At 34.7% G+C, this 24239-nt stretch overlaps 3 protein-coding genes across 3 annotated transcripts; all 3 read right to left on the reverse strand.

Annotated features, from left to right (window-relative positions):
- Positions 1-891: 891 nt before the first annotated feature.
- On the reverse strand, positions 892-4352 carry LOC144351475 (calcium homeostasis modulator protein 5-like). Its single transcript, XM_078009068.1, has 5 exons — positions 4193-4352; positions 2990-3202; positions 1940-2108; positions 1298-1538; positions 892-1173 (listed from the first exon to the last, which is right to left on the reverse strand). The coding sequence occupies exons 1-5, from the start codon at positions 4350-4352 to the stop codon at positions 892-894; spliced, it is 1065 nt and encodes a 354-aa protein (XP_077865194.1).
- A 3737-nt stretch (positions 4353-8089) lies between these two features.
- LOC100370887 (calcium homeostasis modulator protein 6-like) lies at positions 8090-12348 on the reverse strand. Its single transcript, XM_006811611.3, has 4 exons — positions 12058-12348; positions 9491-9650; positions 9108-9348; positions 8090-8528 (listed from the first exon to the last, which is right to left on the reverse strand). Exons 1-4 carry the CDS (start codon positions 12260-12262, stop codon positions 8214-8216), a joined length of 921 nt encoding a protein of 306 aa, XP_006811674.2. The 5' UTR covers positions 12263-12348; the 3' UTR covers positions 8090-8213.
- A 2804-nt stretch (positions 12349-15152) lies between these two features.
- On the reverse strand, positions 15153-23443 carry LOC146735227 (hydroxylysine kinase-like). The gene is made up of 4 exons (XM_085507398.1): positions 23083-23443; positions 22514-22641; positions 21454-21628; positions 15153-15616 (listed from the first exon to the last, which is right to left on the reverse strand). Exons 1-4 carry the CDS (start codon positions 23441-23443, stop codon positions 15153-15155), a joined length of 1128 nt encoding a protein of 375 aa, XP_085363524.1.
- Positions 23444-24239: the final 796 nt, after the last annotated feature.

Genomic DNA, 24239 nt, shown 5'->3' on the forward strand with positions numbered 1-24239 from the left:
GTCTTTTTACTGCTTTGTAATTGGTTAAAGTTTTGAAAATGAATAAAGAGAGTTTGAGTTGGTCTTGGGGAGCACAGCACGATAGACGCGGTCGAGAGACGCAGTCGTATTTCAGTCCTGGAGAGACTTGGGGCGAGTGTTGACGCAGTCTAGGGCAGTCCTGGAGAGTCTTGGGGCGAGTGTTGACGCAGTCTAAGAGAGTCTTGGGTCAGCCTTGTGAAATCCCCAGGGCGCTGTGTCTTATAGAGTGCTCGATTGACCGACTAAGACGAGAGCTGAAACGTATTTCGTTGTGTGTGTCTTATTTGACTGTAAAGTTAAAGTGACTTTCCCGATCCCGTACCTCGAGGGGACGAGATAGAGAGACAAGACGAGATTCCCCCCTGACAAGTGTAGAGACCCCGAGAGAAGAGAATTTTCCCCGTGATAGCTGTTTAGTACTTGGAGATTACTTGTCATTTGCGTTATGTTCTCATAAATTTATTGTTAGCTACTAAGAGTGTCTAAATCTTAAACGAGTAAATATCTAACTTTCGTATCATCAGGTAATTAAGTAACATAATATTGTCTTATGTATATGTCGGCGCGTAGAATTGTAATTCATTTAAGCTGTACATTAATTTATAAAAATACAAAAAAATAATTTGGCTAATTAATGTACATACATTTGTCTTCAAATCTAACACCAGACTGTTCAATGTTTAGAAAATACCTCAAGGCGAATCTGTTTGGAGGGGGTGATAGAATTACATCATTGATTAGTAAATAGACACACCAAAGTTTATAATCAGACCTATAATTACAATACTTTTGTCATATATAACCCTGACAGTGTCCTATATGTGTTATTTTGTTACTCAGTAGCTAATAATTCAATTTGTTCTGGGGGTATTACACTTCTTCAGTCGATGGTGATGATTTCTCAGGTAGAATCGACGTCATTTCCATTTGAGGTGTCTCTTTATCGGGCTCCTCGCCTGCTTCAAATTTGGCCCAGTGATAGAGAGGTGTGTACCCTCTTTTCTCACCATAACGTGAATCAATAATGGTGATGGAATCCCATGCTTTCTTCACATCGCGCCATACGTCATCGGTCAGCGGTGGTTCTGATTCTAGAATGTCTTGACTGAAGAACTTTTTGGTATTCATGTCAACTTCCTTTTTTGCAAGATCCTGTAAACAATTATTGTGATTGGTAAATTTGAACATAGATGGAACACGCACAATTAATTTACAAATGCTGTGATTGGTCTCATTGTTACACGTGTTAAGGTAATATAAAATAAAGCAATTTCACCTTAGCTCTGATGTCAAACATCTCATTTTCTTCTTCATTATAAAATATCGCATATCGTCTTTGTGCGTAGGTGAAGCGATCAAAACATCGATTCAGGCAATAACTCAGTACTACTATGACAACACACACCACAGCAAATACCCAACCAATCACGTGAGAGACAGCTTTATCTTGATTGGACAGTAATACTACTGTATCTGGTACGTCACAGGGTGCAATGGATTTAGCGCATGCGTAGTACCTATTTTAACAACAATTTACAATTACTGTAGATCTGTTCATTTATTGCGTTGCAGTATGAAGTTGCAAGAAAAAAGAATGATTTAACACTATGAACTTGATTACAGCGACGAGATCCGTACGGGCAACTTCCCTTGGAAAGTTCTTATTACTGTTCAATAACCCCATCAACTTCACCCAAGCGGAGGTGATCGGAAATAGGGATTCGTATGGATAATGTACAGCTTCCTTCGTATAATCACACGTTGCAATATCCATGGTAATCAAAACAAAATCGATAGATTGCAATGTTACGAATATTGTATGCGCTGTAATACACTGAAAACAAAACTTGCAAACATATAACAAACAATTTGACAAGACTCTAAAATCGAAGAAATATAGTCACATACTAAGACCTACTTTCCATCCATAAAAGACACAAATATCCACACCGAGGGCGCTAGACACGACTTCGCCACCATCTGACACAAATGGAGACATCGTTGCCCAGTGGCGTGCCCACCACACAAAGCTTTAATTCGACAACATCCATTCACTATTTCCCAAGTTCTATTATTTATAAGTATACCTGTGACAAGACAGTTTAAATGAGCATTACATTATTGAAATTGTGAGTTTTAATGCACTCTATAATTATGAAATCAAATATATTATAAAATCACGTGGGTGACTTCCGACATTATATTCTAAGGAACCACTCCTAAACATATTTACGTACAACTTTCCGGCGGTAAATGATATATACAGGTATGTACAGACCAGTTAGACTCATTTTACCGTATTTCAATTTACTTAATATATGATTTATTATTATTGATTGATTTATTAATTACAAACTAATCGTTATCTTTCTTTAAAAAAATACACAATGATTTGAAAAATACGATTTATTATAATACCACACCGGTATGCAAATTTAAATGAATAATAAGAATGTAAATTATTATCTTGGTCCAGATTGGACGTTACAGATCGAAAACATTCATAGATGAGGAATGTTAAGAAAGATTATATCCCTTGTTACATGCTCGTTATCACGTGTTTGTGTCATGGATTGAGACCAAAATGTGATATAATTCAAGACTACAATGCCAAATACAATAGCAGAAAATGCCGTCTCTGTCAACAAAATGTCATCATCATGTTTGGACCATTGCGCGCGTGATTTCTCGCACATCAGTGACAATGCAGTCTGTGTTTTATTTTGTGGAAATCTACTTCCCACATATTTTTGGCGGTTGTTTGATTACCCGGGTGCTCATTTCAGAAAGAAACTTGTATTTATTAGAAACGCTTCATTTTTCTGAGTACGTTTGGAACATTTTTATTCAGCGTATACATTCCTGTGTATATTGTCAAGGGAATCGGTAACATTCTTGCACATCAGTGACAATGCAGTCTGTGTTTAATTCCTAGTGGGAAAAAAAACTAACGAGTGTACATACTCACCGAGACATAATAAGAAAAATGCAGGAGAGAAAATGAACATAAATCCATAGAGAGATCTGTTGGTGCATGGACAGGAAAACACCGTAACTTGAAAGATCTCTTCGCTGCCCACAGTGGTTAATGCGATCAGAATATTTGTAAGAGTTGTATTATTTTCCGTCACAATGTTACCCATTTTTTTGCTGATATACTTGAGTTGATCCATCACTATTTCTGAAAATAAACGAAATATCGAAGAATTTTTTGAATAAACTGTGTGGTAATTTTGTTAATTGTTGTTTTTACAAGCTGTAGTTGCATGCGCAGTTTAATTATTTATTTCACATTTTGTTTTTCCTACCGTTTAAATATTGCAAAGACTGCGTGTCATGTAACCACCAAGGGAAAAATTCTACAATATTTGGTCATATTGAATATGCAAATTAGCTTTTAAGTATATTAAAACTTAAACAGTTAGTACGTTGAATACATTTCCGTGAAATGACACTGTTGATTTTTTGAATACATATACAACTACAAAATTAGCATTACGAATCATGCATAGTGGGGTAAATAATGGAAGATGAGACCTCACGCAATTATTAATTGTTTAACCTTTCTAAACGGTCATGTTGTCTAGATCATAAGTCATCCTTACCCCCACCACGAACCAGTGGAATTGTTTGTTTTTTTCAAAACAAATATGTGCGATTTACAGAAAAAATTGCCTTTGACATTATGAGCTGACCACTTTTTATGAGAACCAAATATGTTTATTATGATAAGTAGAGTAAATATGGGAGGTGAGATTGTGTGTGTATTTTATAAATAATGCACAGTTTTTCTTTGTCAAATTTTTATTTTCGAAATTTGCTCTGTAAAAAATGTTTTTATTTTGCAAATTTGTCATCTTCTCCTAAATTTATAGTGGTCAACCCCTTATTGGTTTGAAGTTGGATTCAAAAATTCAAAGAATAGTGTCGTGGTGTGAACCACATAAACACTAGCATGCAATCCCTTGAATCAGTGGTGTAGTCTTTCTCTGTTTGTCTTTCATTAGAGTTTGTGTCGTCACTGAGGTAGTAAGGAATAATAATACGTTAACAGAACATATTCTAGAGAAACCTTGTGCAATGCAACTGAATTATACTAGTATCTCGTTATTGTTCTCATATGATAACACTTGGGAAATCAACTCTCTACTCTAATACATCTTTAACTCACCTTTCAATGGTTTCCCTGGTATTTTAAGATAATTCTCTGGACAAGAAGTAACCGCGACACAAGCCAACGCAGTCTGAAATTGTGTTACCAATCTCGTAAGAATGATCCCAATAAACAGCGCTTTAATTTCATTCTTCCATAAACTGTAACTTATATCCATAACTCTAGAACACCGGCCATATGTGAAGGATTTTGTATGTCATTCCGTTGAAATACCAATACGATAAATACCAATAAACATCTCGCATTACTGCATGGACTAATAACCGGTTGTAAACGCTATGTGAATGCGCATAGTGGGCACGCTTTGGGCCATATCTAATAAATGAACATATATGTTGGATGACGTTGACAGTATCTATCCAATATGTGTGATGCAATGTGGCTACAGTTACGTAAATATGTCACCACACACTCAAGATGTCTACATTAATAATAATGGGTATTATTGTGTTATTTGTGACGTCACAAACTTCCACGGTCACTATGTCACTTCCCCTAACCGGATTTGCTTCTCGTAATATTTCTGTTCATTTGTGTGAATGCTGGCTATCCATTTATTTCGATGTTTTGTGAATTTTTAAGGTACGGTTACCTATTTGTTTTCACCCCAGACCATCTGTAGAGATCTGTAGAATCAAGACCAAAACATGCCACGTGTCAGTCAGTCGCACACTCAAGTTGTTTATGTTAAATATAGGAATACCATACAACTCACGAATTGATGGTGTTGATAATAAATGCTACAACGTTTAACATTATTCGCTTTACTTTGATCAGCTGTGTGGTCTTGTCTCGCGAACTGCGTGACGAGTTTGTCGTATTTCAGCTGCTTGACCATAAGTGTAATTGTGACATTTGGTTTACATTGTTTAGTTTTTGCAGTATAGAAGTAAATTTCACTCGTGATGAGGTATATTCCGTGGTTGGATTTTCGCGAGTCATTGTATTATTACATATCTTCCCAGAATTTACAAAATCTGCCAGCGTAATTGTAGGATTGTCGGAATATTAATGACCTTTATTCAAAAGATGTACAGTGATTGGTTAACCTGTCGTTTCATCTTTGCGCCCAGAGTTATCGACATAATTTCGAAAGAAAAAATAAATCCTATATAACCTTCACACATTTACAGTTTACACTAACACCTCAAGTTTCAAAATGGAAATATCAACTTAAGTCTTCTGACATATGAATGGTTTGTTATGCATTTTGTTTACCGAGAGCAATACTTGGTGATAGATCAGCACAACCTTATGCTCGAGATCTGAAATTTTCATTCTCTCGTATTTCAGCAGCCGCTGATTGCTTGCAGGGCGAATTTTATCCGTGACCAAACGCGGCCATCGCATAATGATCGGGAATAATCGATATTACACACCCCTTTGAGTGTTCTGGGTTTTATCGACGTAGACCTGGGTCCTCTCTATTTTGTCCATTTTCACATATAAATAAATAGTGTTAAAATCATTTTGATGCATGGACGCATTTGGCCAACCAGTAAACAGCGGGACGAGTGACGACCACCAGCTAGATACCACAAATAATCGACATAACGTATCGCGTGACATCCTTTACCATTTTCAGCATTTTGATGTTCGGCAATCGCGTACGATACGCTCGGAGGTTTGTCCATTAAAATAGGTAGATTTTTAAAAAAAATACATAGAAAGTTTCATAATATTTAGAAAAATAACATACACATTTAATAGTCTATTATCTTAGACTAAGAGTGAAAGACAACATTGCAGCAACATTATCCTGGAAAAAAATATCTCAAAATTGAAGAAAATAATTTGCAATTTGTTCGACATTTTTGTCTTTCAATCTTTATATTGGTCAAACCACATCACAAGTTACTCCATCACAAGCGTGGCGTTGTCTTCACTCCGACTCGCAGGTAAGACATTCGTTCGAAAAAGACATAAAAAGCCCTGGGACTCAGCCAAGATAAATTCAAGACAAATTCTGAAGCATACCATGCTTTAGAGTAAATGTGTTTTCAACCGTCGTTTCACAAATGTAAAAGTGTAGAGTCGGATGTATATTGTTCGGGGTGTGGTCAGGATATCGGAAGTGAGATTCTTCGAGTCGGGGACACTCACATATCAGCAGAGGTACAGTGATCGTTGATGTACACCCATTCAAATAGACTTATGCATAGAGACATGAAACACGCCAAGACTTGGAAGTTACTCAAAGATTGTTAGTAGATAATCTCACCAAACTAGTTAGTTTCTACTAAAGTCACTACGGGGAATCACAAACTCGGGGTGTTGGCACTTGGCAATCACGCAGGTTTCTGACTGCTTAGCAACCGGGTGTTGCCTGTATATCAGCAATCAGACGTGTCTTCACATACAAAATTAGTTAACACTTTCCCTGTGTTTCTATGGAGTGCGAATACAGGTCACAGCTTGCCCGGTAATAAGGTCACAGCTTGCCTGGTAATAAAGTCACAGCTTGCCCGGTAATAAAATTTCAAAGATGTACAAACAAGTGTAATGTAATTCTATTCAGTAAGCCAAATTAAAATAGACAAGTCAAATTGAAAAAAATATAGATCGTAACATTTGTGTGTTCACAGGAACCCACAGCTTTGGGACAGTCATGCTGGAAAGGACCAAAGATTCAAAGTGGTTACGGCTATACTCTGAATAAATACTGGAGAAATGTCATTTGAAGCCCATTTTGATGGTAAAAAAACAAATGTTAAAAATCTCGAAAAAAAAATTGATTAAGAACTTAGATGAATCTGATAAAGATCTGGCTTATATAGCTTAGATATTCAATATAAGCTAGACATGCCATTGGCTTTTTCAGGAGGGGTTTATGAATGCGGCGACATACTTACTGCATACAAAAAACAGTTTCTGAACGTGATTATAGAAAACACATCTTGCGGAGGATCTTACTTTATTATTATTAATGTAAATTTAGGATTGTGTATGACTGGTGAGATTGCGTTGCATCCTAGTGAGTGTTCGTACATGCCAATACATATCAGAATTCCCAATTATGGATCGACCAATAGCCATGTTTCTAAATTATGTACAAATCAGACACACAGAATGGCAGGCGGAGCTCAAAATACCAACACTAAAAACAGTTGTTTTCGATTTGAAAGTATATTAGTATATTACATTGTTACACTACGATTGTATGTACAAAGAAATGATCATGCAGATATTTCACTAGATAAACAATGGTAGGAGGTAATCGTAGTCCAGCCGGATAAAATATCCTTGTTCAATGATATGAATTCAGTTATTACAATGTTCTATGGTAAGGGTCGCTGGTTACTTTTAATTAGCACAAAGATGGCAGAAGGGTTTAACGACGAATACTCACAACATTACATATCACGGACTCATAAGATGGCATATAGTATTTGTCAAATGAACTGCTAATGGAATATCAATTCAAACAATTTCCAAATTATGGTCCGCAGGGCGGCAACATATTTGATAGCATATTGTGTAAGATTGTAGTCAATTATATATGGTAAGTACCTTCCTGTCTTTAAGTTGTTTGTGTATGTATGTCATAGTTATATTACCATGATTACGCTCTGTATTAATAAACAATGTACGGTGAATTAAAAAGATATTCAATTCTCTTATCGAGTGACAGTGTGGGATGTGATAATTTGAGGAAATGATCAGTTTAAACAATTGCCTTCTGCTTTCCTTTCTATGCAAAATCTGCTGAAGTATAATGCAACTATGTCCAAATTTTATTGACTGCTTTTGGAACTAAATTTAGTAGTGCAATTTCGGCTTTCACATAGTTGAAACTTGACAATGCATTTCACAAAACAAAATTATATCTCCGAAATAAGTGCGTTTATGAGACACTAATTGTATGTTTACACAGAGCGCTTGTTTATCGGCGAAATCAAAATAATGTATATCATAAAATATTGATTCATGGTAAATACCCACAAAACATACTCGCATTGTTTGGTGTGGCATTTAAATTATGAGTGGACAGATGACTAGAATGTCCCTCGTCTAACTACTAACGCTTGGTAGAATCGTAAACGGGCACATTGTGACATTCCGATTTTAATAATTCGACTGTTTCACCTTTCAACGACGTTGACGATAGCGTGCTTGCCGGCTCAACGCACTCGCCGTCAGAACCAAATTTCGCCCAGTGATAGAGGGGAGTGTAGCCTCGTCCTCCACCACGGCATGAACCAATAACAGTGACGGTATCCCAGGCATTCTGCATATCCCGCCATTCATCATTGGTCAGCAGGGGGGCTGGAGCAATGACTTGTTGATCAAAAAATTTCTCAGTATTTATGTCGGCTTCTTTCTTTGCAAGCTCCTGTAAAAAATAATAGGTTTGATACCTTGCTTATTATTTACACGAAATTCGAACGAAGGTTGCGCGACTGTGGCGCCTTAACCTCTAACCACTTTTGTGATTTTGTACACATACTGAGGATACTATGAGGTTATTAAAAAGACACTTCAAAGTATGTACGTAGAAAGTACAGCTGGAGTATCGACCGACTCGCAGCGGTGGTCGATGCGACGGTGTACTGTCTGAGCGCATACTTTGAGATATCCTCGTAATAGCCTTATTATTGTACATCTTTTCCTTCCTTCCGAAATCCAAAATGTTTAGAACAAAATCAGCGAACTTCTTTGTGTGGAGTCCGGTCAAACCCTGGTGGCAGCCATGTTTGTTTTTATTATTAGAGGACGCTTAAGCGCGTAATCATTCCAAATTTGGAATTCACATTTCCTTATATGGTAGGATGAAAATACCCAGTGCAATACCGCAAAATTACGGCACGCTGTAACTTATGGCGTTACGATGACAGATGCATAATAATATTGAATAATACTATAGAATTTTCACATTTCATTGAATCAAGAGACAAGACAAACTATTATTTACCTTTGCTTTTATTTCAAACAGTTGCTTTTCCGCCGCACTATAAAACATTGCATATTGTCTTTGTGCATAGGTGAATCGACCAAAACTTCGACTAAGACAGTAAGTGAGTATTATTATTAAAACGCCCACTACGGCGAGTATCCATCCAAACATTTGAGAGATAGCTTTATCTTCATTGGACACAACTACTTTATCATTTGCATTCTGACAGGGTACAGTGGATTGACCGCATCCGTAGAACCTTTATTGAAAGATATCAACCTAACGTATTTAATATACACAGTAGATGGTTATTTAAATTATCAACAAGATGCATTGATAACGACATTCCCACATTGACCAATAAACTAACATATTTTAAATAGTTGAGAAAATAAACTTACTCTCCTTTTAATAATGAGATAAATATCCACGCAGATGGTGCCAGGCAAGCTTTTACAACAATTTGACCCACACGGCGGCCTTTTTGCCATTTGTCTTTCACGGAGTGAATTCGGCAACATCCGGTGACTAGTCTCCAGGTCGTATTGTTTATCAGAACACCTGTGATAACAAGGGGCGTATTAAAATGTCCATATTCATTAATTGTTTAATAATATCCTCAGAACTATTTATGTGAATATTTACTTGTTAATAATCTAACTAGATGGTGAGTTGTAAATAATAAATCTTACACCGGAGTCTTCATCTCAATTGATTAATTGACGAATCACACATCGTATCCAACTCGGTTATTTGACCAATCAAAAATATTTTATCATATTTATTGAAGGAACTCGATTATGACAGAAAGTTAAGCCCGCCCTCGTATGTTGAACATGCATGCAATGGTTGGAATAATTCATTAGTTATTAATACATAAATAATAGGAACACGTCATCATAGTATGACGTCAATGTGTAACCATTGCCTGTGTGTATTTTGTATATTCCATTTCATTCTAGTGGACTAATACATTCAAGTAATGATTTTAATCTGTTGCGTCTTTTTTTTTCAATTTGCCAACTAATCACAATTGGTCAAACTTTGGCTTGCGTATGGTTGTACGACACACGTGCGTGTAATGTGTTCTGTGAATAATAGTAAGGCTACACCAATTTAATGTTATGGATGACATCCGCGCGCGCATTAGTTTTCGCCTGTTCTCAAAAAAAAAAAAAAAAAAAATCTCCGACGACGAGTCTCCACAGATCGGTTTTCTGTCCAGAACTTGCCGACTCATATTGTCGCAAAGCGCCGACTTGTCGTAAAACTCGTTTTGGACTACTCCAAAACCAAACTCCGCACAGTTAGATGGGCGTTACGTAAAGCGCAAAGACCTATGGGAAAGAGATTGTCTCAAAACATGCAAATTTTGCCATAAATGATCCAACATGGCGACCACACCACCAAAATACGTGAGCATACAAGTTGAGGGGTAAAACGGAGGGATTGTTGTAGACTGGTACGCAATTGACTTGGCCAGGGAGACGTTTACACAGCTATACGAGAGGTCGGTAGCGGCAAGCGTGTTTTGCCCAGACAACTTTGAGAACATATTGTCCAGAGTGGCTGTCCCGCGTTTCTTCTGCAATGATGAGAGAAATGGGAGAAGAGTGGAGGTGTATGGTGGCCTAAAAGTCGGTCAGGCGACAAATCAGTTCGGTTGCTTTGTCCGCATTGAAGTCGACAAAACTGCAACGAAAGCAGCAGAAGCTCCTTGGCCGAAGTCCCCTTACGGGGTGACGTTGGTGTGTGTGTTTTTTTCAATATCGAGCCTCTTATAATTTGTTACATAGTTGAAGTAGTTCTAGAGCATTTGTGTCTACACTTAGTCTATCTGAAGTGTCACTTTAAAAGCTGTAGTTTGAATGTCAAAGAAGTTAATTTCCAGGTTGCTGTTGACAAACTTATTGTTCATTTTTAATTAATTATTTTTTTCAATACAACACAGTAAGTTTTTCTTTATTATTGAGTTGATGTGTATGCCTTTGGCAAAGCTAACATCTGCCTTATCCTCTTGCCTTTTCAAAATCAAAGGTGATGATACCTGTGACAGTAATACAGTACGAAATGTGTACATCAACATGTGCCTCCTACAAATAAAGATTTGTTGTTTTTTGATACACTGTGGTTAAATTCGTAATAATAGCTCCGTAATCCTGTGGTTTTAGCAGCATTTTATTTTTTTTGGCCGATTTTTTTTTTTCGCCCTCTCGCATTAGTTTTGGGGTCTTCAGAAGATGTCATCCATAAAATCAAATCAGTGTGGCCTAATAGAGAGATTTAATACCGACCTTGTTTCAATCAAATTTGTGTTCCACGGACAATGATTAGTTAAATTGTATTGTCAGAAAACAAAACAAAAAAAAACAAAAAAACAAAGGACAAATATCCGTGAAAAATAAGGCTTTTTGAACCACTTACCATTTGATTATATTTGTTGAAAAAATCATGTAGTTACAAGGTTGCCATCATGGTGATTTCATGTTTATGAAATATTGCTTTAAAATGGCTTACAAAACTGTTCATTTTGTGATCTCCAAACAAGTATTTCATACTCAGATAAAAACTCGAGAATATAATGACATGTGTAACATTCAAAAATAATTATGTGACGCTTTTGAAACAAAATATTTTGATAATGTGTACACCCCCATCTATTTGATTGAATACCGCAATCTAAACTAATCGGTGCTTGTATTCTCCCAGGGGCATCATTATTTGATGACGAGTAACGAATATTCCGCTTATTCTTCATCTTCAGAACACCTTAATTGTATATTCTTTTGTTAATTAGCATTGGTCCCATACCTTTATAGTATAAGACATCACAGTCGAACATTTTTTGGTAATACTCTTGCACATCAACACGTTATTTATTAGTTTCTCAATATTGGATGTTTAATTGTTTAAGTCTTTTTTCAGGTTTGCCGTATTAGTAGTATTGTTTGTAAAAACTGTTACTCACCAAGGCACAGCAATATGACGGCGGGAGCAAACATGTACGTCAATCCGTAGATAACTCTGTTGGTGCACGGACAGACAAACACTTTGTTGTGAAATACCTGGCCACCACCCACGGTACTAATTGCAATCACGATATTCTTAATTGTCGATTGATTTTCCTGCAATCCAGTGCCCAATCCTTTGCTGAGATTATTAATTAGATCCATCCCACTGTTCCCCTGTGAAAACCATACGTCACCAAAGAGAAACGTTACTTGGTTAGCAGCATTCTGCAGTATTGGGGAATGACAGAAACATTATTTCACGTAACATAGCAAGGTGTGTATCGATTATTTTAGAAGGTTATGTGTTAGCTAGCCAATCAGAAACGAGTTTTAACAAACAGTCAAAAAGCATGCAATGCGTATGGAACAATAGTGTGTGATGAATGAATACGATTATAGTTTCATCTGTGACTAATTCTGAGCTGAATAGATTTATGACACAGCATGGTGTGAAGGTTAATAATAAAATTATTTTAAACATGTCAATCAATGTGACAGCTGCTTTTAGTTACATAAGTGATTCATTTTGTTTAAATGATATTAATTGATTTTTGCCATTTTTCTCATTTTTACGCATGTGCGTTTGGAATTTCACAGAGAAAAAGGTATACATTTCAAAGTTCATAATCATCAAAGAGAAAGTGTTTCGTCAGTGGAAGACCTTGTTGTTGCTGACGCCCCCCCCCCCCGAGCTAAACACATCAAATGTGCAAAGGCAGAACAAGAAGAAATCTTTCTGGACAAAAATAAATCATTGTTTTTTTGGAAGAACGCATTTCATAAAAAAATGGAGTAAATTTTTAGTTAAAAATCAGTGAAAAGTGTGATAATTTTAATAATTGAAATTCCTTTGTTATTGTTTTTTACAGTTATTTGTGGTTTTCTCTTGTTTTTATCCATTTTGTATATTTAAGATTTTATCGTTTGTATGAATCCTGTAAATAAATGAATCCTGTAGATAAATAAATAAATAAATAAATAAATAAATAAATAAATAAATAAATAAATAAATAAATAAATAAATAAATAAATGGAAGAGCGAAATAACATACAAACAAACAAACAAACAAACAAAATTGCTGAACAAACTGTCGACTTGAACTGCTGTCTGAAAAATGTGACGCCAACATCGAAACACGCCGTGGTCGAGTGGTTTTGTGTATACATAGTATCATATTTTAGTGTAGAATCAAAAGTACAACCTTATTATTCCTATGGGGTGGATAGTTTCTGCAATAAAATTGATTGCAGATATTTTGAGTACAGTCGGAAATATTCAAGTTCCATTTTTTTAAATTATGCTACAGTAGTAAATCTCATATATATCTCACTACATTTTGCACTTAGTCTATTAGACTACACTGTGATCAAATGACCTGACGTCTATCCTGTCATTTCCATTGAGATTTAAATTAAAATAACTCTCTCCACTGAATTGTTATTATACGACAGCTGTTTATTCAACTAACATGGCATTTATATTATAAATTGCGGCCTGTTTGTCTCTTGAGTCAGATTTATGTGCCAACTCTGCCAGGAACATGACAATTTTTACAATGATGCATTGTAGTGCATCGAGCATGTAACTTATATTTACATGTGATGTACTGTTCAGCTTTTATATGTATAATAACAATCGGCATATTACTAGTATGTTCCAATCAGTTGTTTAAATTAAGAGTGTGCAATGCGAGATTTAATGTTACCTCTTACAGTACGTAGCCAACCAGATAAGCATACCACGTCAGCATCTTCTTTTTCTGGCACATTTTTGACACGAATTTCAATATTTTTGAAATTGTAATTCACTTCATTGTAGGTAGTTAAAATACTTAGGTCAAAGAATTCTGGCCAATATTAGAAAGATATATGAAGAAATGATCTTATGAATATGGCAAACAACGGAGACGTTTTTTAAAGCATTTCTAATTAACCATAGCGTAAAATCAATGATTCTACACAAATTATGTTGTTGTTTTTTCAAAAAAATTAAAACCTTCATTGTCAAAAAACTTTTAATGCTTTCATCATTCTGAAATTTGATTTTCTTTTTGTGTGATGGTGAAAGAAATAATTACATGTTGGTGCAGATATAACAATAATATATATATAATATAAGGATCGTGGCCAATGAAAACGAACTAGCCGTTGCTCCTTTATTTATAAGATTTTTCAATTTAATATATAATTTAATATTACAAAAATAAATTATTTATGATGCTCTATTTTTATATAATACACAAGGACGATTAAAATACTAATATAAACAAGCGACGTGACGGTCGAAATAGATCTGCTGTTTCTATTATGTTTAGATCTTATCAATTTAATAGTATCCAAGAAGTAGATTCAAAAACTTGGGTTGTAGGAAAGTCTGTGAATTATAATTAATATTACCAAATCTTACCTAAATATTTTAGACACAATTGCATTGACAAAGCATCCCAATACAAGGCCAATGTTGGGTTGTAGGATATGTCTGTGAATTAGTGTTGGATTGTGTTGAGTGTTTCCCCAATGTTACACAACTAATCACAACTTCTCAAGAAGAAGTAAAAATAAAAAAAAATGACCACAGATTTCAAAAATAGTCATTAAAAATAGAGAATTGAAGATGTCGTCCCGAAATGATTAAATCTCATTCATTGTAAACCAAATTGATGCAGGACACTGCCGCTGGTGATGGTCAATCATCCATTTTCAATGACAACATACCTAAAAAAAACTGGCAATTGCATATGTTAAAGAACACACATGTTATAAAAAATCTAAAATAGAATTCGAATCTTGGATGTTATGTTGTACAGTTTTGTTTATTGTGGGAATTAATTACTTAGGATAGCCAACATCAACGTATTACATAAGCTTTTTATTTGCTTATATTGTCAGAAATAAACAACAAAATAGGACAACCAGTTTCTAGAGTACATGTTCATTATGAAGTACTTGTCAGGTATGTTATATAGTTACATAGATTTGACTTTCCACGTCGATATCATGAATTGTTAGATTACTGGTACAATGGACAAAATAGCATTTTACTCATCTTGAATTAACAGCTACAAGAAACAATTGTGTTCCATGATTTATCAACTTCTTCTTTTGAAGTAGAATACAATAATTCCAATACTTTCCAACCAGTTTCTTGGGTGTCTAGTAAATATGTATTAGTTGGATGGAGAGTGTATGTGTACATTCCTAAAATCAGCGACTGACAAATCCGAGCACCTATACAATAATATATTACATCCAACTCAAGCTCAGATAAAGGAAATGTTGACAGGTATCCAGCAAGCACGTGACCACCAGCAGTGATAGGATCCTGGCTCTGTAACATTGTGTACATGATTGCAATGGCAGCATCAAAGACGTAATAATTATATTGGACATCACCAAAATCTAATATACCACATATTTCATAAGTGTAGCTTCCTGATTTTCCAGTTACAATGTTACTGTTCACTTCTTTTGGAGCAACAAGAATGTTGAACTCATTAAAATCACCATGAATGGCACCTATCAATTTCTATGTGTTTGCGCATAAGGAATAAACCATGTGAATAAATAAATATCAGTTGATAGAACTTACTGGCGATCAAGTTGACACTCATGGCATCAAGGCTATATTATCCACTTAAATTTGAATATATGGTTTATTTTTACATGTGACCTGATGATTAATGTAGCACTTCTGTCTTTAGAACTCACAAAAGAAACAGCCTAATGTATAACCAAATAAAAAACAATATTTTTGAGAAATTCGTCCTAATATTTTTCAAAAAAATCTACTTCTACAATAATACCATAAAGCACAATGTTAAAGAAAAATTGCATTACATTTCTTAAAACTTTTAAAACTCATTTTTTTAAATAATGGAGAAAAAAATACCCCATCATTCATTACATTCACATAATGTAATGCTCTGTAATAAAAGTACTAATCTTGTGCAAGCAATTGATATTTTGGTATTTTTTTCCTTAAACATCTTAATAAAAAAATTATTTTTCGTTCTTCACTAAAGATATTTACATATTTTTTAAGACGAGGAGTATTCACTCAATTCCATAAAATAATCTGGTCTGTTTAAAGCTTCATGTTGAAATCCCTATTAGATAGAAAACAGAATGACATAGTATTATGAAATGATAAAGAAGGTGCAAATTCTAAACACCACACACAAACTGTACACATCATACACAAACCACACACAAACTGTACACATCATACACAAACCACACGCACACTGTACACAAACCACACACAAACTGTACACAAACTACACACAAACTGTACATATCATACACAAACTACACACAAATCATAAACAAACCACACACAAACTGTACACATCATACACAAACCACACACAAACTGTACACAAGCCACACACAAACTGTACAAATCTATATATTTTCGGAAAGCTTATTGGATGAATTTAAAAATTGTGTTAGTATATTTTTTTTGGACACTGTAATTTGAAATATGCACAAAAATGTGCTTTTTTGGTCAAAAGTGATTTAAAAAAAATTAGCTTCTAAACCATGCTTCTGTTTCCTGTCAAAGTTGGTTTATGGGTACATCTGTTTACTATGAAGAAAGTGCCGTCCTGAAAACTGTCTACCAGTTGTCAATTTTGCAGGGCAGCAGCTCAAATTTCACTACTTAAAGTTTATGCATAAATTAACACCCAGGCTAGTTGTCTGTACGATTGTTGTAACACTGTTCAACCAAAAACAATGCCCTGACGATGTTTTAAAAATAAACACATTGTCAATCATTTGTGAAAATTTCAAAACAAAAGGTCAAAGCGTCTAAGAGCTATTTTTTTAAGTTCTGGGATGTGCACTAAAAAGAAGCAGAGATAATTGCTAATTTGCATAACAATTCACTCAATGAGAAGTTTGCTAACAGTTCCAAATTTAAATGTATTATCGTTCTGTTAAAAGTTAAATATAGTGCATAATATGGAGGTCCCGTCATTTCTTTTTTTCACCATGTTTCTTTTTTATTATTTATGTACAGCCTTGCTAAATCTTGCTAAGCATTCAAAAGAAAGAATGTTTGCACCTGTTATATATATTTTAAAATCGTTTTTTGAGTATGTTCCACTATTCACAATTCTACAAAACTTCAACAGTCTATAGCCAAGACTGTTTGGATAATGAAAAGCAAAAACAAAACAAAAAGATTCACTCCCAAGTGCCCATGAACCTGCATCTCTACCTTAAAAAAAAGAATATGTAAGAACTTATTCATGTAAAACTTTCATTAATATAGTTTTCTCATAGTTATGTTATGTTGTTATATAGTCACAATAATGATACAATATGAAACAGACAGAGACGTAGCCATAGTATGTACAAGCACAAAAGTTATTAGTCCAAACTCAAGTAGCGCAAGAGGAAGTGAGATTGTCACAACATGTCACATAGCAATTCTTTTCATAACAATTATTTCTGAGAGCGTGATTGAGTCAGTCTCAAAATTCGTAAATATATTCCCGGGGAGTTTGCCGACTCCCCGTACAAATCCCTGCAAAGCGCCCGCTGTAAAACATGTAAAGTAAATGAACGGACACCCGCCCTTGTAAAAAAATATTTTAATCAAAATTAGTCAAGGTACAAGTGGGCTAAAACAAAATTTAAAACGGGTAAGTAGCATACGCCTTCTAATAGTTACAAATGAAATTATTCACACTGAATACAATGGCATAACACTGTACTAGTTTGAAAAGAAAAACATTTATTTACCAGTACTACGTAAACACACAAACAAAATCCCATTAATCTCTAACCGTGCGATTCAGCTGTCTTTGTTTCCGTGATGCTTTGCGTGATATAGTGTTCAAGGCTAAGGCTGTTCACTTCTCTTCAAACTCAATCATAAACTCTCATGCATTGCAGTCAATCGAGGAGATCTCCGACCCGAGGGTCCCCACGCACAAAGGACGTCCCCGAGACCTTACTCCTGTCTTTATGACGGAACTGTTTGTTTTGGCGTTTTACAATTATTAACTAAAACGAACTAAGTATACTTATTGGTCTGACCTTTGTCTTCGAGTGAGTCAATTGATCCCCAAGTTTACTTCTCACATTTGCCAAGCGAGAAATTCCACAACTTATGATCCGAACCAGGTCGATATATTACTTTCCTTTCCCCAAAAACTAAAACTATTCTCCGACTCCGAACTACGACCGGTTACAAAGGAACAAGCAAAGCAAGTGAATAATGTTCAAATGACTCCCAGATAATTTTATTAGGCAATATTCTCAACCCATATCACTGTTCCTGGGTTTAAATATGTGAATTGATTTCTGACCTTTGGACACTGTTGTGTGGTCAATATGGTTTCATGTCGTGCCTGATGAGATGCGCAATACTAATAGTATTTCAAGGATTTCGGTAAAAGCTGTGACATATGTGACTTTATTGTTAAACTTCTCAATTGTTAAGCTTAAATATGAAAGAATATTTCATTGTTACAATTCAAATAAAAATTTTAGCAACATATCTATAAACTAACAGAGTTAATGCTGCAAGCGGCGTCAGCTGGGCCCAAGCTGTAAAACATCAATTTTGTAATTAATGAGGTGACCTGATTGTTATTATGTTAGTTAGTCAGTTTGAAAGATCAGTACCACTTGGTCCAAATGCAGGTGGTTCCAAGAATGTAATTGGTTTGGTTGTCGAGATATGGTTTTAACATTTTATAATAAGCCATGTGCTTATGTATATTAATGATCATATATGACCATTTTTATGTCAGGCATATCTTTTGTTTGATGCCTTCATTATAGCACAGGTAGGTGTTATCATGCAAAGAGAAAAGTTACTGGGTTTGACAGAATGCTGCAGTTGTCGGAAATGACAGTATTTCAGCAAAAGCACGGTGTGCGATTATTTTCGAAGCTTATGTGATAGCTAGCCAATTTGAAACGTGTTTATTACTGCCGATATACAAATAAGGTATATCATATATGTTATGACATTTACAAATAGAATTAATGATTATAATGAATAGAGGTTTATACTATAACTTTGACTCATATCACACAGCTCCTTATTTGTATTTTTCAACAGACAGTCCATTAAAGCATGCGACACGTTACGTACCACGTTCTATGCGGAGGTAACAATAGCGCGTGATTAACTAAAGCGATTATATTTTCATCTGTGATTACTTCTCAGCTGAATGGATTTGTGAAAAAGCCTTGACCATGAGCTGTCAATCAACGTGACAATTTGTTTTAGTAACATGAGCAGCATAACAACTAACAATTCAAATGTTTCAAGTTCGACAATGCTCAGTTGGTAATGTCGAAAATACATTGATATTTATTAAATCATTGTATTTTATTGACTAGAAACCACCAATTCAATATTGAATTCAATTGAAATATTGACATTTTTTTAGCAATAAACTTCAGCGATGATAATTATATGCTTTTGAGACCCAGGCACTTGTCAAGGGATACAAGAAAGTATATTGACAGATGAGTTGAAGATATTGTTGTGGAGGTTCCACCCGATCTAAACACAAATCTCATAGAGATCCACAGGAAAATATGTATACAACTGATAGAGTTAATGGTTTCCAAGAAAAAGTAATGGGACAGTGACAACAGACAAATTGACAATTCCACATGTTGAAATGTCACTACTTTTGAGGACACACATGTCCAACAAAAATTTAAAATGAATTTGAATCTTGGATGTTATGTTTACCAGCTCTGTGTATTGGGGGATTTAATTAAATACTAACATACAATGTATACACGCATGACTAATAGCTTTTATGGCTGGCATAAATAAAATAGGACAACCAGTTTCTAGAGTACATGTTCATTATGAAGTACTTGTCAGGTATGTTATATAGTTACATAGATTTGACTTTCCACGTCGATATCATGAATTGTTAGATTACTGGTACAATGGACAAAATGGCATTTGAAAAGTTTCATCTTCCCTTATCATCCTTAATTAGCAGCTACTAGAAACAATTTTGTTCCATGATTTTTCAATTTCCTCTTTTGAAGTAGAATACAATAATTCCAATACTTTCCAACCAGTTTCTTGGGTGGCTAGTAAATATGTATTAGTTGGATTAATAGTGTATTTGTACATTCCTGAAATCAGCGACTGACAAACCCGAGCACCTATACAATAATATATTACATCCAACTCAAGCTCAGATATAGGAAATGTTGACAGGTATCCAGCAAGCACGTGACCACCAGCAGTGATAGGATCCTGGCTCTGCAACATTGTGTACGTGATTGCAATGGCAGCATCAAAAACGTAATAATTATAATGGACATCACCAAAATCTAATATACCACATATTTCATAAGTGCAGCTTCCTGATTTTCCAGCTCCAGTTACAATGCTGCTGTTCACTACTTTTGGAGCAACAAGAATGTTGAACCCATTAAAATCACCATGAATGGCACCTATCAAACAAAATATTTATATTACATTATTTACATCACAATTTATATGTGTTAGGAAATCATGTGAATAAATAGATATCATCTGATAGCACTTGGGGATCAAGTTGACACTCATGGCATCAAGGCTGTATTATTCACTTAAATTTGAATATATGCATGGTTTATTTATACATTGGACCCGATCATCAATGTAACAATGATGTCTTTAGAACTGACAGAATATCAAACGAAACAGCCTGTGTATTGACAAAGACAAAAAATATTTTGAGAAATTTGTCCTAATATTTTCCAATATTTTTTTGAATAATTGCATTGAGCACAATGTTGAAGAAAAATTGCATTTTTTGACATTTTATTACCCAAATTTTTGAAATAATGAAGAAAACAAAAGGTACCACAACATGCACAATATTTATTTGTTTTTCAACCTATTGTACTATAATAATACTGCCAAAATAGCCAATATCCACTAAAATATAACCATCATTTTCTCAAAAATTAAGCTGGTGACCCCCAAGTTTTTTTAAGTTAATATCCTTATATTGCCAATTACAATTTATTGGAGAATGAATAAATTCCGGGTAATGAAATCATGAGTAGGCTTAATACTATAATAGTCAACCAGACATACAGACATATATACAGATATACATGCAGGGGAAAAAATTCTTAATGCTGGTGTCTTTTCTGGCCAGAAATATAAAATAACAATTAGATTATTACATAAATTCAAATAATACTATAAGTACTGTATCAATCTCAGGGTTTCTTATTAAATACTGCACTGCACTGTACTGCACAATGATACACAAACAGAACATGACACACAAATTTCTATTTTGAACTCTATCAGACAAGGCTTAATTAGCCATCTTATCATGTTCTATAATATAAGTACTAACCTTTTACAAGCAATGGATATTTTTGTATTACTTTTTCTTTAAACATCTTAATAAAATATATCAGGATACTTTTCTTCCGTTCTTCGCTGAAGACATTTACATATTTTTCAAGACGAGGAGTATTCACTAAATTCCATACATAATCTGGTCTGTTTAAACCTTCATGTTGAAATCTCTATTAGATGAGAAACAGAATAACATAGTATAATGAAATGATAAAGTAAATGCAAATTCTACAAACCTCACGCAAACCACACACAAAATGTACACATCATACACAAACCACACACCATCCATACACAGAACAAACCACAAACCATACACATAACAAACCCCACACAAACCATACACATAACAAACCACACACAAACCATACACATAACAAACCACACACAAACCATACACATAACAGACCACACACAAACCATACACATAACAAACCACACACAAACCATACATATAACAAACCACACACAAACCATACACATAACAAACCACACACAAACCATACACATAACAAACCACACACAAACCATGCACATAACAAACCACACACAAACCATACACATAACAAACCTCAAACGAACCATACACATAACAAACCACACACAAACCATACACATAACAAACCACGCACAAACCATACACATAACAAACCACAAATAAACCATACACATAACAAACCACACACAAACCATACACATAACAAACCACAAACAAACCATACACACAACAAACCACAAACAAACCATACACATAACAAACCACAAACAAACCATACACATAACAAACCACACACAAACCATACACAAACCATACACATAACAAACCACAAACAAACCATACACATAACAAACCACACACAAACTATACATATAACAAACCACACACAAACCATACACATAACAAACCACAAACAAACCATACACATAACAAAACACACACAAACCATACACGTCATGCACAAATGACATACAAACTGTACACATCGTAGATGAACCGTATACATCATACACAAATCAGATTCTTCAAATAGGATGCTTAAGAGAACCACAATTACCTTGAGGGCCATATTCATACGGCCAAGGTGCTGACCTGCATGGTAGCATAAATCAGAGGTCATGTCTACAGATTTGTAAAGCACACCAGGTATGTAGCTAAGTAATCTCACCATGTGATTAAAGCAACCTGGAAACAAAAAAACAAATTGGAGAAAGGTTTTGTAAGTAGTAGACTCACTGCTTTTATTACACTTCTGAAATTATTCTGTTTGTTTAAAGTCAAAACTACTATTACTTTCTAAATTTAGCTGTCCACCTCAGAACTTAGCAAAAATCAAACATTTGACAATAAATTGATTGTTTCAAAACAAATGTTTTATTGCATTTTTATGTAAACCAATTCTGGTATATTATGATAACGATGCACAGCCACATAATTTACTTATATTCTCATCAAAATCGCTAAAATAGACTACTTATAGCCGTTTTGTTAGCCTTGATTTTGAGTTGCGACCACAAGATGATAGACATGTCCATTGAATCGCTATTTTAAAAATAGGAAACATTGTCAAAAGCCAATTGTAACTAAAATCTTGCAATGAAGCATCAATACAAAAATCCAATTTACCTTTTTGGCCATTAATTGGTTCCAGTGTCATGTATTCACCAGTTGGCAGTCGTATCGGTTTTGGACAAACAAAGCCTTTCTCGATTAACTGTAACATCATTTGTGTTTGGGCATCAAGTAGAACCTCATTTTTGGAATCGTTTGCATTAATTATCTTCAAAACATACTCAGATCTCTTACTAGTTGCTGTCTTGGCAACAATGTGAAAGTTCTGGTCATCATAGCTATCTAGCTGTTTTATACTCTGTGCAGTAATGTTGTAAAGACGACTGACTAAATCATTAACATCCTCCAATGATAAGGTGGGTTTTATTACATCATCCAGACCGCTTGCAGCTTCATCCATTTGTGTTGCTGCCATGGTAAGTGAATAAGAACTGTAGTTTATCTGAAACTTGAGAAAGACACATAAATATATATGCGTTTTAGTGAGACAAAACATGATGATTTTGTAATATGACTTTACAATCAATGTATCAACTGTGTTTTATAGCAGCACAAACTACATCAGCTTAGCAAAATTGACCAATATACCATTGAAGTACGCTTTACAGTAAATTTACACTAAAAATAGATGTTTAAAATGGACACACTGCTGTAGAATGTTGGCATTTACTGCATCAAAATATCAATCGGATAATATCAATCAACAAATTTATCCCACACGTGAGAGTCAGTAGAAAATGGAAACATACAGGGCATTCAAAAAAACACATGAAAATTAAACACTACCTAACAATTGGTATGGAAATGGTTCTGACAAAATGTAGACTCACTGCTTTAATATGCAAACAAGTGACACTGATACCGACATCGACACAATAATACATTACTACTTGCAAAATATATGAAAACAACGTTTAGAAATAACAGCAATGTTAAGCAACGAATATATGTATTTGTTTTGTTTCAGTAAAGTAATTATCTCACCTGGGATTCAAAAGAATAAAATGATTTTCAGTCCGGTGTACAATTGTAGAGTTACTGCTGGTATAAACATATATAAATGAACACGCTGTGATAAATGCACTATAAATAAACTATAGATGCCACCAATACATAAAAGGGAGTACACACACTGTAAACCACGTATCTCCAGTGCTAGACATTTTTCTGATAGCAGGATTTTATGGTATTCGTAAAGAAAAAAATCACTG

The sequence above is a fragment of the Saccoglossus kowalevskii genome, chromosome 13, assembly GCF_978046115.1.
Source record: "Saccoglossus kowalevskii chromosome 13, keSacKowa6.1, whole genome shotgun sequence".
Classification (NCBI taxonomy): domain Eukaryota; kingdom Metazoa; phylum Hemichordata; class Enteropneusta; family Harrimaniidae; genus Saccoglossus; species Saccoglossus kowalevskii.

Bases quoted from the DNA above. Each gene is read 5' to 3' on its own strand.
- LOC144351475 (XM_078009068.1), bottom strand. From the start codon at position 4,352: ATGGATATAAGTTACAGTTTATGGAAGAATGAAATTAAAGCGCTGTTT. The intron at 1,539-1,939 runs GTAGGTCTTAGT...TTGTTAAAATAG, and splicing joins GTGTCTTTTATGGATGGAAA to GTACTACGCATGCGCTAAAT. The intron at 1,174-1,297 runs GTGAAATTGCTT...AATTGTTTACAG, and splicing joins TGTTTGACATCAGAGCTAAG to GATCTTGCAAAAAAGGAAGT.
- LOC100370887 (XM_006811611.3), bottom strand. From the start codon at position 12,262: ATGGATCTAATTAATAATCTCAGCAAAGGATTGGGCACTGGATTGCAG. The intron at 9,349-9,490 runs GTAAGTTTATTT...CTTTCAATAAAG, and splicing joins ATCTCATTATTAAAAGGAGA to GTTCTACGGATGCGGTCAAT. The intron at 8,529-9,107 runs GTAAATAATAGT...TATTTTTTACAG, and splicing joins TGTTTGAAATAAAAGCAAAG to GAGCTTGCAAAGAAAGAAGC.
- LOC146735227 (XM_085507398.1), bottom strand. From the start codon at position 23,443: ATGGCAGCAACACAAATGGATGAAGCTGCAAGCGGTCTGGATGATGTA. The intron at 22,642-23,082 runs GTAAATTGGATT...TTTTGTTTCCAG, and splicing joins ACCAATTAATGGCCAAAAAG to GTTGCTTTAATCACATGGTG. The intron at 21,629-22,513 runs GTAATTGTGGTT...CTCATCTAATAG, and splicing joins GTATGAATATGGCCCTCAAG to AGATTTCAACATGAAGGTTT.